General features: G+C 39.4%; 1 protein-coding gene across 1 annotated transcript in view; it reads left to right on the top strand.

The window, feature by feature from the left end:
- LOC126443298 (uncharacterized) overlaps positions 1-16,896 on the top strand; it is a 98,235-nt gene that overhangs the window by 9,604 nt on the left and 71,735 nt on the right. Inside the window, exon 2 of the mRNA XM_050090910.1 lies at positions 388-449. Coding sequence (XP_049946867.1) covers positions 396-449 — 54 coding nt within the window. The 5' untranslated portion in view covers positions 388-395. The remainder of the gene's footprint in view (positions 1-387; positions 450-16,896) is intronic.

The following is a 16,896-nucleotide window of genomic DNA, read 5'->3' as shown; positions in this document are numbered from 1 at the left end:
TTCATCATAGGCCAGTTCTGGAATTGTTAATCTCTGCATTGCACATTCATATCTTGAAACTGGTGGAATAAGATTGTTGTTTTATTTCAAGGTGAGACCAGGATCATTGAAGTTATTTTAGTCATGATTTTCATTTTTTGTAGTTCTTAATTTACTTTTTACAATATTCTAAGTAAGTATCAGTATGTTTTTACTGCATATACTGATAGTGCTAAATGAGGCAACTCGCTCGGTTATTGAACTGTTTATTTGTGGGGGAGAGGTAGGGAGAGGTGCATGCATACACAAGTGCAGGAGAATTGTGTGTTCTACCTGGCACAGATTCAGTTTCTAGAATTGTAATTAAAATTACTGGCCTTTGTCTCTAATGTGTCCCTTTCCTTACAGGCACTAATATGGATGACAAACTGCTTCCGAGAGAAGTGCCAGAGCCGACAAGGTTTCCAAGTGTAAGTAAGTCATAATATTTTTTTTAATTATTAATTTTTTATATCTCTTTATGGAGATAATTAGTTTGGATCATTATTGTCCCATACTTACCAGTGGAGTAGCTTTTAAAACTGTTACACACAGACTGTGGTTTCGAATGTCAACATTGAGTGTTCCAAGTTCAGCTTGCTGCTGAAAACTCAGAAACAATGTAACTTGTGCGTATGGCATGTGTTCCTCGATGTGATATATGCGATTGCAGTGCGCTCCAGTGGCTGTTGTTGGCTGCGTCTCGCTCGCACATCATATTGATTATTAAAGGGATGAGCATAGATTTGCTATGTTAGCTCTGTTAAAATGGACAGTTACTCCCTTGTCCATAGGCTAGTCTTGTTTTGTCTGTAGTATACATAAATAAAAACTTTAATATCCATGAAAATGTTGTAAGGCAAAAAGGAATGTACCATGTTCAGTCAGTAAGAATGGTGGTGTACAAAAGTTCCATTACAAGTAGTGTGATACAAATTTACAATAATTCTCCATGTAAGATAAAAATGATTTTGTTATTCTTACTGTTTAGTAAAATCCTAAGGCCATTCGTACTTGATCACTGTTTCTTCAGCAAGAATCACTACAATATGTGGAATACACTTAAAACAAGAACGTGTAAGTAGTGCATGCTGTTTTGTAGCTAAAACCAAACAAGCAAACAAACTGACTTCCCAGAAAGTGCATGACATGGGATATTGGAGAACATACTTTTATTAATTTAACAAGAAAGTATCAGAACCTGCTAAGAAACGCCACTGTCAGTAAAAAAAAAATTGGCTCCAGGGAGGCGCAGACCAGTGACACATTGACATACACCTTAGAATTCTGTGACGCTACCCATTGTGGTATACCAGCCGTGAGTGTTACATGATCTTAATTTGCATCTTAGCATCTCCTGAAAGTGTTAAACATAGGTGTGTTATTAACTGACAATTGTAACAAATTGTACCAAGAACATTGTGGATTCTCAGTGTGCCATTGCCTTGGCATACTTTAATAATATTCAAGCTACAATAATTTTTTAACCACCAATGTGATGTTTCCAGTCATTTTATCATAACTAATCATACAGTTAACAACAGGTGTTTGGGACAGGACAATATTGCAGGGTAGCAACATCAAGGTGTGGATAATCATGTGACATTGTTGTAGAGTCTGACTGTTAAGTTACAGAGGCGACCAGAGCGATGGATGCCAACACTGGGTGGAGTAGGTGGGATACAAAAGGGAGGGTATCCAATTTCAGGGCTCAATCGGAGTGTGTGTGGTATGTTCAGTGGAGGCATATCAGATCCTAGGTGATGAGGGTGCTTCTGACAGGAGGGCATTAGTTTGTGAATAATGCCTGTAGGGGTAGTTGTGGGACAGCTTGCCAGTCTGGGGGGGGGGGGGGGGGGGGCATTTGATGTGGATATGGTGATAACTTTTAAAGTGTAGGTGTTGCTACTTGTCATTTGGTTTTGGGGGACAAGGTTTGAATGAGGGCTTCAGTGCAACAGGGGTTTGACGATCTTAGATTCTCGCACATCAAGGTATTTGCCATTGTTTGTAACGTTTGTTCATAAATGTATCGATCTACTTCATTGCAGAGTGTGTGTGTTCCAGCTACCTCTTGTTTAGCTGAGGTAAGAATTCCACAATAATCACTTCCTGCTGGCTATGAGTGTGATTTTTGTTGCTGGGCACTAGTGCTTGGCATGGTGCAACAGTTAGTCCGAGCATAGCAGTTGGATTGAGATGATGCTCTTGTCAGCATGGGTCGCACGTGCTTGCTAACTGTGTTCACGTGAGACATGCCCTTTCGTAAGAAAGAATTCACTGTAATTATTCACACTGCATTATTTATGTGATAGTGAGTGGGAATAAGTTGAGTTGAGTTCAGACAATGTGCTTACTGACATTGCTCGGTTGTATTTGCTGATTTTCTTTTGTTATTCGTATCGCATTTTGTTTGCTTTGAGAATTGCAAAATGATCAGTGTTGTACGGTGACATGCACAATAGCACTAAAGCCAAGTATCTTAAAAAATGTTTGAAATTACTAATAATTGTGGTAATAAACCATGCTATTGATGATTTGCTAACAATCACTGTTCTTAATCGAACTCATCTTAATTGACTAACTCAAACCGTCAGAAATTGAAATAAACATTTTGTAACTTCTTCGAGTGGAGAGAGGCAGCATTATCGTAATGTGACACACCCTCGTCGAGGAAGGTGGCTTTGAATCTGAAAAAGGACAGGGTTACTTATGTTGGGAAATGAATTTTCCTTTAAATAATTTTTCATTCTCACAGAACTTAGAATTATGTAAAAGATAGTCTACTCCATCCAAAAACAAATAAATATTCTTAAATTGTGCAATGTGGACAACATGGTCTTGTATAGTATGTATTTACAGAATGAGCAATACAAACCTCAGGACTTTATCTGTAAACCTCACCGTGAAACTCAGCACCACTCTTGCAGCACCCACTACTGGAGTTTGTTGAGCATATGTGTAATCTAAAAATGCACTTCTTTGCATCTTCTCTGTTTACTATCAATTTTAGGTGTAAGGATCACAGACAGATGAGCAGTATTCGGGTATTGGTGGAAGGAAGGTTTTGTAAGGCACTTCACTTCTGGGTGGCCCATACATCCTGAGGATTCATCCAGTGAATCTCATTCTGACATCTGCCTTACGTGCAGTTAGTTTTGTGTGGTCATTTCACTTGAAATTCCTCCATCCGCATTCTCTTAGGTATTTAATGGGTGTAATTGCTCTGTAATCATGCAGTCATACAATAATGGGTCTATCTGTCTGTTTAGATACAGTACATTACTTTATTTTTTGTTGAGGGTCAAACAGATGTACATCATCATCATCATGTTTTCAGCTAATAGACCTAGTTGTCTGTTATGACATCCTTGCATCTCGTGTAACAGACGTGGCAGGGAAACAGGCAGTTTTGAAACCTCTGCTAGTGATACAAATTTATTCGCAAAGATATAAAATAAATACAGCATGGATTCACAATGCTTGCAATTTAAAATGCCTATCACTTGAAAATGATATCACTCATGTGGCCACCATTTTCCTTCACAAACATTTCAAGTTGAGGAAGAACCAGTTACTTAATTTACCGTACAGACTAATGAACCTGGCAAAAGAAGATTGGGCATCAAGTTAATGAGAAGTCTGTCCAAAAACTTACAAGCAGAGGTGTGTGACAGCAGAGTCTCTGGTGGACAGTATTAAAGATAACCTAATAGATTAAATCTGTAAATAATGTTCTGTGTAGTCACTAATCAACTGTATTGAGGATTTTTCGGTAGAGAGGATGGAGCACATGGTTGTAGATATAGATTTGTCCACAGATATAGATGTAACTTGAGGTATGCCCCATCAAAATGTTTAAGGATCCTTACTATCCATATTGTGTATAAATGACCTTACAGACAAAATTAATAACCTCACACTTGTTGCAGGCAATGTAGTTATCTATCTGAAAAATAGGCGGAGACATATTCAGTCATATCTTGATAAGGTTTCAAATTGGAGCTAAGATTTGCATCTTGCTTTGAATGTTCAGAAATTTAAAACTGTGCAGTTCATAACTTGCAAAAACATAGTATACTGCAACTAAAATACCAGCAAGTCACGATTTCAGTCAGTAAACTTGTTCGAATACCTAGATGTAACAGTTTGTAGGCATATCAAATGGAACTCCACTTAAAATGGCGCAGTGATCAGCTTAAAAAGACTGCTGATGGACAAAGCTTCTGGATATTGTGTAACTGGTTGTGGACCCAGAGAACAATAAGGATCCTGAAATATGGGTAACCAGTAGCCCAGCCAATCTCATACTATATGGAGGGGTCAGCCCGTCGTGAGTACCACCTTCCGGTTTCTTCACCCAGTGCAGTCTCCAAGGTCGCCTCTCAGCATCTGTCGTCCTGCACCGGCCCATCTCATCTGTTCTGATTTGTGTACAGGTTGATTGGAGAAAGCGTCTCATATTTTTACAGGGGGCACTGCTAGTCAAAACAGCAAAAATTTTGCCATCAACATGACTGCAACACACACAGATCACATGAAACCCATGTCACACTTCTGTTACATGACATTCTGAAAGCTTTGGATCAAGGCAGGCAGGTAATGCAGTATCTCTTAATTTCTGAAAAGCATTTGACTCAGTACCACATCTATTTTTATTGTCAAAAGTACGATTATATAGGATATCAAGTGAAATTTGTGACTAGATTGAAGACTTTTGGTACATAGGATGCAGGTTATTATCTTGGTTGTAGAGTCATCGTCAGATGTAGAAATAACTTTGGGTATGCTCCAGGGTGGTGTGTGAGGACCGTTGCTGTTCATGTTGCATATTTGCAGTTCTCTATAATGGAGTGCTACATGAAAGATACTGAATAAACATCAGTCAGATCTTGATAAGATGTCAAAGTACTGCAAAGGTTGGCAACTTGCTTTAAAGATGATGGCTTTGAAGATGGCATAGTGGAATGCTGAAACTGGTTGTTGTCAAAATAAAAAAAAAATTTTAAAAAATCATCATCTTAGTTACACAGCTGTTGGAGTATTTCATTGATATTGACAATTGCTTAACCAGCTGATGTCCCCTGTCCATGAGGGACCAATAGAGACTTGCTTTAAATGTTCAAAAATGTAAAGTTATACACTTCGTATAGTGAAAAAAATGTAATATCCTACGACTATTATGTCAGTGAGTCACTATTGGAATCGGCCAACTCATACAAATACCTGGGTGTGACACTCTGTAGGAATATGAAATGAAATAATCACATAGGATCAGTCGTGGGTGAAACAGGAAGTAGATTTCGGTTTATTGGTAGAATACTGGGGAAGTGCAGTCAGTCTACAAAGGGGACTGCTTACAAATCACTCGTACAACCAGTTCTGGAATATTGCTGATGTGTGTGAAACCCTTACCAATAGGACTAAATGGGAATGTTGAATATATACGCAGAAGGGCAACACGAATGGTCACAGGTTTGTTTGACATGTGGGATAGAGTCACAGAGCTACTGAAGGAACTGAACTGGCAGACCTTTGAAGGTAGACGTAAAATACCCAAGAAAGTCTACTAACGAAGTTTCAAGAACTGGTTTTAAACAATGATCTTAGCAATGTGCTACAACCCCGTATGTATTGCTCACACAGGGCTTGTGGGGATAAGATTAGAACAATTACAGTCTGCACAGAGACATTAAAATTATATTTATTCCTGTGCTTCATACGTAAGTGGAACAGAAAGAAACCCTGATTACTGTTAATATGGAACATACCCTCTGCCATGCACTTTGCAGTGGTTTGCAGAGTATAGTTGTATATGTAGATTAATCTAGTTACACCCCAGGCTGTCGTACAACAGGCACCTGTACTTCCAACATTCCTTGTGGTTTCCATTTGTTGTCACACACCCTTCAGCTCTCCTCCTCACAGAGTCACAAATTTGTGTAGACACATGCTCAGATTTGGTGTTACACATGTGCACATTGTTGATGGCTGCAGAATACACCAATATCTTTAAAACTTTGAAGAAGAGCAACGTAGCTTGTACATCGCATAGATTTTGCTTGAAAAAGACGAGCAACGTATCTCCGCTGGCTGTTTCTCAGCTCTGTTAATATATTCCAAATTTTGTGTTGCATCTGTCGGGTGTATAAAGGTACCCTATGATGCCTGTACTATAATGAAAAAACATAGATGGCAGCACCTGTCACTTGTATTGACTGGTGAGGAATCCAGACATTGTGTATCACTTGCTTTGCAGCTTTTACGTTCATCGTGTTGCAACGCGCCGTGTCTCATGATATTACATGTATTGGAAAAATGCATCAATTGTAGTCTGCTAAAAGCTTTGTATTTATTTTCAAAATGATCTTATAGTACACTACTGGAAAATGGAAAAGGGCTAGCTAACAGTCCAGTTGTCCAAAAGCTGGTAGCAACATTAGGAATAACAGAAAAATCTGTATTTTGCATTGTAATAAAAACAATGCAGTGACCAGCTAATGGGCTGCTACCCTTTTGAGATGAAGTAAATAAAGTGGTGGAATAAAGCTTTTTTCACATTTTCATGATAACAATTGTAACTTCATTTGCCTATTAGTAGACATCATCTTGAATTCATTACTAAATTGAAGTGGCTTTGATACACAAAGGAGGCTTTCCCACAAGGTGGTTCACTTGTAAACAGACTCAATGGAAGATATTTTCCTATACTGAAGCTGGTTACAGAAATGTCACAGAGGCCCCAGAGAAGATGTTACGTTTGTGCAGAATGAATCGAGGCATGATCTGGAAAAGTGACAAGAAAATGTACCAGGTTCTATTGAGAAGTACGTGAGGTGGGACTTTGCTTTCCAAAATCCTTCAAAAGTTTTAATGCTAAGTAGTTTTCAATAAAAACTATATTTTCAAAAAGATTTATTTTTAGTACCACCAGTTTCTAATTCTGTCTGCAATAAGGAAAGAAAAGATGAAAAAAAATGTTTTGTTTTATTAAAACAACACATTATTTTTATTTCAGTATAAAAAATGATCACTGTGTAGGTCTTATGTTTCTTTGCAGTATCTCAGAGAAAAGATCTTCTTTCAAATGCAATAACCTGACATAATTTTTCCGCAGTAGAATCTACTAAACAAAATTCTAAAAAGGCTTTGAAAAAGCACAGTACGAGTTTGTTGAATGACGCCAAAGGTGCCCAGTCCTCAAAATGTTAAATGTCCGCACAGCTGGAAATTCAAAGGATTGAAGGCAGTTGAACCTCTACCAATCTGTTGCTTACCAAATGTCGACGATAGGTACTTTTGCACGTGGCATAGAATGTGCAGCGGTGCCCTGTAGTGCTTAAATCCTGTCCGTCATCTTTTGGTGAGAATGCTGTGGGTAGTTTATTATTGCAGTTTGGCGATAAAGGGCAGCTGTTAATATGTCTGGCAAAGTATGATAAATGAATCGTACAACAATGCCGAAGGTGTGAGTTTGACGTTAAACAAACTGTACTACTCAGTGTGCATGGGTGTACAGATGTGATACTGCTAGTTACATAAGCCCAGCCACCACGGCAAGGTCATATCATATTGGATGGTAAAAATCGGTTTTTAATTTTCCTGAGGCCAAAAACCTCATAAAAAGCATCACTCAGATCAGTTTTTAACCGTCCTGAGGCTAAAACCGCAATCAAAATCAAATCGCATTATTAATTTCCGTGTGACTTTAACAAAACATGTTCGGTATGCTGTCCACTGTTTTCTGTAACAAGTTGAAATCGAAAAACAGCATGTTCCATAACTGATCGAAGTGTTTCCAGGGTCACGTTCAGAATGTGTTGGGCAATGCGTGCCTTCAATGCAACTAAGTCTTCAATCAAAACATTGAACACAACATCTTTCAGATAGCTCCACAGCCAGAAGTCACACAGATTAAGATCAGGTGACTGGGATGGCCAGCCTGTAGGGAAATGATGGCTGATAATTCTAGCATTTCTGAAATGGCGCTTGAGCAGCAGCTTAACTGGATTTGCAATGTGCGGAGGTGAACCATCTTGCTTAAAATGATCCCATTCACACATCCATGCTGTTGGAGAGCTGGAATGACGTGGTTGTGCGAAAGACACTCGTAGCATTTACCAGTGACGGTACAGGTAACAGGACCGGAAACACATCTCTTCGAAATAATATGGCCCTATGATAAATGATGCCATAAACCCGCACCACACAGTGACCTTTTCAGGATGAAGTGGTACTGGTTGATTTGCCTATGGATTTTCTGTTGCCCATATTCGACAATTCTGTGTATTGACATATCCTGTTAGATGAAAGTGGGCTTCGTCTGCCCACAAAATCTTTCACGGCCAATCATTGTCTACCTCCATGCGAGCAAGAAATTCTAAAGCAAAGGTCTGTCTTGCTGACAGGTCAATAGGAAGCAACTTGTGCACATGGGTAATTTTTAATGGATCGCAAAGAAGGAGGTTTTTTAGGATTTTACGCACCATGCTCACAGGTATGTCCAATGTTCAGGCAATTCTCCGTGCACTACGCGTTTGCACATCACTACTTGTCTCCTCCTGCATTGCTGTGGCCACTGCTTCCACTGACGTCAGATTAATTCGTTTTCTCCATCTACCAGGTTTCACACCAAAAGAACCTGTCTTTTTGAATTTCCGAATAATTTTCTCCAGACCCATGGTAGTCATCGGACCAACGCCTTTCTTCAAATCCTTCAGTGTCTGGAACTTCTGCAGAACAAGGTGTGCACAGTCATCATTTGTGTAATACAGCTTTACAAGCAGAGCAAAATCCTGCATTGAGACAGTCATGGCGAACATTGCAGGCGCGAAAGGAGGAAAAGCCGTGTACCTGGTGTGTTTATACCAACTTCAGTGGGTCGTGCGCATGACAGGTGTATTCATTTACATATTCTGATACATACAGTGCCATCTATTGATCAATTTTCACATTATTTCTTTTTTCTGCCATACATTTTCCCCCTTCTCCAATAATATTGTGTTGCAATTTGACGTCATTCTGACCAACGGTGTTATGTGTGCAGTGTTTTGAAAGTTTAACTTTAATTACAATCACCCTGTATTATACTTCTCTATGTGAGTGGTACCTTATCTGTAAATAAAATGAGAGTTTTGAAGTGTAGCTCTTCTAATGTAACATGAGGGTATTGTAGCCCGAGAACTCGTGCACGCTGCAAGTGGAATGGAAAGAGTGATTTCCCAGGCAAGTGTGACCCCACAAGACCACTGTTACAGTTCCCTGCACATTTCACATTTGTTTCGAGGTGTAAAATGCCCTTCCAATAACTTACATCGATAATGACATATCCACTATGTGGGTGTTCGTCATTTTTGAGTGAAGTTGAAATGCGTACCCACTTTGATGAGTTTAGAATTTTGCTACTTAGCTCATTCTTTTACTAATCTCATTCACTTTTCTCCAGGATATCAATTTTTCAATGAGTTTCATCAGTACAAAGAAATTGTACTACTTCATCTGGGAGACTCTATGTACAAGTTATAAAGATCATTTCACTTTAACTCGTGTGTCTTTTGAAACAACTCTTTAACAGTGAAGTATAACATGTCTCTTCATTACAATTCAGTTTCCAAGACTTTCTGCCTTTGTTTTACAACAATTAAAATATAATGTCTTCTCACACGCTAAGACACAACTTATCTTAAGACAACTAAAATGTCACTGTTCTGTCTCTTCCCACATTGCATGAGCAGGCCAGACAGAGATACCGTAATAATGTACATGTAGGCTGAAGAGTTTAGTCATTTGCAAAGATATTCAACAAAGGTGTTTAAATTGTTCTTACATAAATTGACACGTAAACATTACAAAAGGTAGCATCAACATGTATGCTGTTGACTTTACTAAAATGGGCATATTTGTATCTTTGTTAATGTAACTGCACAGATGTTAAATTTGTGTCTAGTGAAATGGTAGTTCACAAGCCATAAAGATTGTATAAAAATCAAAGTTTCTATTTTCTTTTTCTAAATTTTTTTATTTTTTTCACACACAAAGTTACTGGTACGCACCAGTATCAGAGATTTCATACTACATATTAGGCTCGATTACAAGACAGGTTTCAATCTTCTGTTCGTCACAGTATCCCCTCCTGCGTATCTGGTGTATGAATTGTGTTATGTCTGTCACGATCCTTAGTCCTCGTGGTATATCGTTCCATGATTGGGAGTTGCTGAAATAACTTGCAGAAAACTTTTTTCAGTAAGAATGTGATGCTGAGGATCTTGTGCTGCTACAGTTTAGCTGACGGTGTATTCACCAGGCGGGTATTACGTACACTGAACAAGATCCTTAGCATCACATTCTGGGTGAAAAAAAGTTTTCTGCAAGTTATTTCGGCAACTCCCAGACATGGAACAGTATGCTACGAGGACTAAGGATCATGACAGACGTCACACAGTTTATACACCAGATATGCGGGAGGGGATACTGTGACAAATAGAAGACTGAATCCTGTCATGTAATTGAGCCTAATACTTAGTATTAAATCTCTGATACTGGTGTGTATCAGTAACTTTGTGTATGTGTGGGGGGGGGGGGGGGGGGGAGGGATTAAAAATTTAAAATAAAAAAAAAAAACAAAACAAAACAAAACACTGTGCAGTTACATTAACAAAGATATAAATATGCCTATTTGAGTAAAGTCGACTGCATACATGTTTATGCAAACTTTTGTAATATTTTCGTGTCAATTTATTTAAGAACGATATAAACACTTTTGTTGAATATCTTTGCAAATGATTAAACTCTTTGGTCTACATGTACATTATTACGGTATCTCTGTTTAGCCTGCTTGCGTGATGTGGGAAGAGAGAGAGCAGCCACATTTTAGTTGTCTTAAGAAGTTGTGTCCTAGTGAAAGAAGACATTATATTTTAATTGTTGTAAAACAAAGGCAGAAAGTCTTGGAAATTGAATTGTAATGAAGAGATTTGTTATGCTTCATTGTTAAAGAGTGGTTTCAAAAGACACATGAGTTAAAGTGAGATGTTTTTTATAACTTGAACATAGAGTCCCCCAGAGGAAGATGTACAATTTCTTTGTACTGATGAAACTAATTGAAAAACTAATACCCCAGAGAAAAGGGAATGAGACCAGTAAAAGAATAAGCTAAGTAGAAAAAATTTTAATTCATCAAAAGATGACGAACATCCACATAGTGGATATCTCATTATTGATGTAAGTTATTGGAAGAGCATTTTACATCTCAAAACAAATGTGCATGGAACTGAAACTGCCAATGGCATTGACAATGGTCTTCTGGGATCACACTTGCATGAGCAATCACTCTCTCCATATCACTTGCAGCGTGCACGAGCTCTCGGGCTAAAATGCCGTCATGCCACCTTAGAAGATCTACACTTCAAAGCTCGTATTTTATTTACAGATAAGGTACCATGGACATTGCCGTTGGTGGGGAGGCTTGCGTGCCTCAGCGATACAGATAGCCGTACCGTAAGAGCAACCGCAATGGAGGGGTATCTGTTGAGAGGCCAGACAAACGTATGGTTCCTGAAGAGGGGCAGCAGCCTTTTCAGTAGTTGCAGGGGCAACAGTCTGGATGATTGACTGATCTGGCCTTGTAACACTAACCAAAACAGCCTTGCTGTGCTGGTACTGTGAACAGTTGAAAGCAAGGGGAAACTACAGCCGTAATTTTTCCCGAGGGCATGCAACTTTACTGTATGGTGAAATGATGATGGCATCCTTTTGGATAAAATATTCCGGAGGTAAAATAGTCCCCCATTCGGATCTCCGGGCGGAGACTAATCAAGAGGACTTCGTTATCAGGAGAAAGAAAACTAGCATTCTACGGATTGAAGCGTGGAATGTCAGATCCCTTAATCGGGCAGGTAGGTTAGAAAATTTAAAAAGGGAAATGGATAGGTTAAAGTTAGTTATAGTGGGAATTAGTGAAGTTCGGTGGTGGGAGGAACAAGACTTTTGGTCAGGTGAATACAGGGTTATAAATACAAAATCAAATAGGGGTAATGCAGGAGTAGGTTTAATAATGAATAAAAAAATAGGAATGCGGGTAAGCTACTACAAACAGCATAGTGAACGCATTATTGTGGCCAAGATAGACACGAAGCCCATGCCTACTACAGTAGTACAAGTTTATATGCCAACTAGCTCTGCAGATGATGAAGAAATTGATGATATGTATGATGAAATAAAACAACTTATTCAGATAGTGAAGGGTGACAAAAGTTTAATAGTCATGGGTGACTGGAATTCGGTAGTAGGAAAAAGGAGAGAAGGAAACGTAGTAGGTGACTATGGATGGGGGGGGGGGGGGGGGGTAAGAAATGAAAGAGGAAGCCGCCTGGTAGAATTTTGCACAGAGCACAACTTAATCATAGCTAACACTTGGTTGAAGAATCATGAAAGAAGGTTGTATACATGGAAGAAGCCTGGAGATACTGACAGGTTTCAGATAGATTATATAATGGTAAGACAGAGATTTAGAAACCAGGTTTTAAATTGTAAGACATTTCCAGAGGCAGATGTGGACTCTGACCACAATCTGTTAGTTATGAACTGTAGATTAAAACTGAGGAAACTGCAAAAAGGTGGGAATTTAAGGAGATGGGACCTGGATAAACTGACTAAACCAGAGGTTGTACAGAGTTTCGGGAAGAGCATAGGAGAACAATTGACAGGAATGGGGGAAAGAAATACGGTAGTAGAAGAATGGGTAGCTCTGACGGATGAAGTAGTGAAGTCAGCAGAGGATCAAGTAGGTAAAAAGACGAGGGCTAGTAGAAATCCTTGGAACAGAAGAAATATTGAATTTAATTGATGAAACGAGAAAATATAAAAATGCAGTAAATGAATACAAACGTCTCAAAAATGATATCGACAGGAAGTGCAAAATGGCTAAGCAGGGATGGCTAGAGGACAAATGTAAGGATGTAGAGGCTGATCTCACTGGGGGTAAGATAGATGCTGCCTACAGGAAAATTAGAGACCTTTGGAGAAAAGAGAACCACTTGTATGAATATCAAGAGCTCAGATGGAAACCCAGTTCCAAACAAAGAAGGGAAAGCAGAAAGGTGGAAGGAGTATGTAGAGGGTCTATACAAGGGCGATGTTCTTGAGGACAATATTATGGAAATGGAAGAGAATTTAGATGAAGATGAAATGGGAGATACGATACTGCGTGAAGAGTTTGACAGAACACTGAAAGACCTGAGTCGAAACAAGGCCCCGTGAGTAGACAACATTCCATTGTAACTACTGACAGCCTTGGGAGAGCCTCTCCTGACAAAACTCTACCATCTGTTGAGCAAGATGTATGAGACAGGCGAAATACCCTCAGACTTCAAGAAGAATATAATAATTCCAATCCCAAAGAAAGCAGGTGTTGACAGATGTGAAAATTACCGAACTATCAATTTAATAAGTCACAGCTGAGAAATACTAACTCGTATTCTTTACAGATGAATGGAAAAACTGGTAGAAGCCGACCTCGGGGAAGATCAGTTTGGATTCTGTAGAAATGTTGGAACACGTGAGGCAATAATTACCCTTAGACTTATCTTAGAATAAAGATTAAGGAAAGGCATACCTACGTTTCTAACATTTGTAGACTTAGAGAAAGCTTTTGACAGTGTTGACTGGAATACTCTCTTTCAAATTCTGAAGGTGGCAGGGGTAAAATACAGGGAGCAAAAGGCAATTTACAATTTGTACAGAAACCAGATGGCAGTTATAAGAGTCGAGGGACATGAAAGGGAAGCTGTGGTTGGGAAGGAAGTGAGACAGGGTTGTAGCCTCTCCCCGATGTTATTCAATCTGTATATTGAGCAAGCAGTAAAGGAAACAGAAGAAAAATTTGGAGTAGGTATTAAAACCCATGGAGAAGAAGTGAAAACTTCGAGGTTCGCCGATGACATTGTAATTCTGTCAGAGACAGCAAAGGACCTGGAAGAGCAGCTGAACGGAATGGACAGTGTCTTGAAAGGAGGGTATAAGATGAACATCAACAAAAGCAAAACGAGGATAATGGAATGTAGTTGAATTAAGTCGGGCGATGCTGAGGGAATTAGATTAGGAAATGGGACACTTAAAGTAGTAAAGGAGTTTTGCTATTTGGGGAGCAAAATAACTGATGATGGTCGAAGTAGAGAGGATATAAAATGTAGACTGGCAATGGCAAGGACAGCGTTTCTGAAGAAGAGAAATTTGTTAACATCGAGTATAGATTTAAGTGTCAGGAAGTCGTTTCTGAAAGTATTTGTATGGAGAGTAGCCATGTGTGGAAGTGAAACATGGACGATAAATAGCTTGTACAAGAAGAGAATAGAAGCTTTCGAAATGTGGTGCTACAGAAGAATGCTGAAGATTAGATGGGTAGATCACATAACTAATGAGGAGGTATTGAATAGGATTGGGGAGAAGAGAAGTTTGTGGCACAACTTGACTAGAAGAAGGGATCGGTTGGTAGGACATGTTCTGAGGCATCAAGGGATCACCAATTTAGTATTGGAGGGCAGCGTGGAGGGTAAAAATTGTAGAGGGAGACCAAGAGATGAATACACTAAGCAGATTCAGAAGGATGTAGGTTGCAGTAGGTACTGGGAAATGAAGAAGCTTGCCCAGGATAGAGTAGCATGGAGAGCTGCATCAAACCAGTCTCAGGACTGAAGGCCACAACAACAACAAGGTACCATTCACATAGAGAAGTATAATACGGGGTGATTATAATTAAAGTTAAACTTTCGAAGCACTAGAAATAAGACCACTGGTCAGAATGACGTCAGATTGCAGTGGAATATTATCGGAGAAGGGGGAAAACGTATGGAAGAAGAAAAAAAATATTGTGAAAATTGATAATAGATGGCGCTGTACATGTCAGGATACGTAAATGAAAACACCTGTCATGCGCACGAGCTTTTGAAGTTGGTATACACACACCGGGTACACAGCTTGTCATCGTTTCATGGCTGTGATGTTCACCATGACTGTCTCAATGCAGGATTGTGCTCTGCTTCTAAAGCTGTATTGTTTTCCATCATTGCGTGGAACAGTAGGACTCCATATTACTATCTACGTTTTTCACTAACTGCAGCAACATTGGTCTTCTGCTCAGGCCTGCACAACTTGAAATGATGCATATGGAATGACTCTTGTTGGAGACAGTTGCAAATGCCAAGTCTGACAAGAATATCATAGTCGGAGGGCCAGAAACAGAGTTGAACCCAGCCAACATAGCTTACACCACTGATTGCTGACTGCTCACCACACAAGCAGTATGGCCTGTATCTCAACGAGTATTAGTTCATAGGTATAAGTTTATAGGACACTACTTTTTTTCCAATTTGTAGTCATTATTGTCTTCTCTCTCTCTCTCTCTCTCTCTCTCTCTCTCTCTCTCTCTGTGTGTGTGTGTGTGTGTGTGTGTGTGTGTGTGTGTGTGTGTGTGTGTGTGTGTGTGTGTGTCCGTTCCCTCCCAGTTATTTTTGATGTGTTTTGTGACCTCACAGGTTTCCTCAGCCTTCCTGAATAGCAGTGTACTTCTGGGTGGCTCAGCTGAATTCTGTCCATTTTATACCCAATATTTTGACGACTGACCCACTTGTCTTCTTCAGGTGCTGCGAATTGTGCCGCCTTGTGTAATTGCTGCCCGAGCTCCAACCACACTATGAACTGTATTTGGTCTCATGTCGCTATTCGTACCCGATTGTGAGTCGACTCTTGATGCCCACTGTGTCTTTTGACTTTCCCGAGTTTTTCAAACTGTGCGCTGTTAGGTTAAGTTCACATTCTTGCAGCTTTTCGTAGAAATGATAGATGATAGCCAGCAAGATCTCACTGAATTGAGTGTCTAGCCCCAAACCTTGTTAAAATTAAGGTATCCATACCCATTTATTAGTTTGTCTGACGTCTTTGTTTCAGTAGTCTCCTTAATTACATTGCCTCAGAAGCTTGGTGTTTGCACCACGATACTCGTCTGGTGATGAGTGTATTTGAGACAGTGCTTGGCAACCATCGATTTGTACAGTTGTTTTAGTCTGGTGTATCCGTGACGTTCCTCGAACCTCTCATCAACTGTTCTAATAGCTTGCACCGTGTAAGACATTTGTGTGGAATGCAGTACACACTTGGCTCTGAGACCTAGAGCGTCTTTAACATTACAAAGAAGACTTTTTATCTTTGTTGACGATAGTGAAAGACACTGAAATCCATATTTCTGTAGGAGTCCCCAGTCACTCCAGATACTGGGCCAGTGCGAGGTAGATAAGTGATTCTTAGTTCTCTTTTTCTGTGTGTCTCAACCTCTTTCTTTTGCAATCTTGATTTTGACTGCAAAGCCTGTTGAATGAGTCTGCATCCCTTAGGGAGACTGTTCGAGGGTGTGTAATACTTTCATAAGCCACTCCTTGTCTGCTAGTGTAAAGAACTTCATAGACCAGAGTCTTCAGCATCAATTTTGTCTGTGAGGAGTGGTGACAGCTTGAGGTGTAGAGATATAAAAAATTGTGTGCATGTTTACTATGTACACTGTGACCCAGGGATTTTGCCCAGTTTTGTCTTAACCAACAAATTAAGGATAGATAGCCAGCCTCTTTTTTCTAAGCTCTGTCATAAATTTTATATAAGAATGGATATAGTTAAGATATTCCAAACACTCTTAAAGGTTTTCCTTTCCATGCGGTCACATGACAAACATGTCATGCATGTAAGAACAGATTCATTGGTTTGAACTTTGCAGATTCTAGTGCCTTTGCTTCAAAATGTTCCATGTGTGGATTTGTGACTTCAGGCATAAGGGCTAACTGCTGCAACACCAACAGTATGTTAATAATAATTTGTGGCATAAAGGAAAGAAGT

This window comes from Schistocerca serialis, unplaced genomic scaffold, assembly GCF_023864345.2.
Source record: "Schistocerca serialis cubense isolate TAMUIC-IGC-003099 unplaced genomic scaffold, iqSchSeri2.2 HiC_scaffold_1444, whole genome shotgun sequence".
In the NCBI taxonomy this organism is placed as follows: domain Eukaryota; kingdom Metazoa; phylum Arthropoda; class Insecta; order Orthoptera; family Acrididae; genus Schistocerca; species Schistocerca serialis.
The sequence above is the reverse complement of the archived record's forward strand: the minus strand, read 5'-3'. Positions and strand labels throughout refer to the sequence as shown.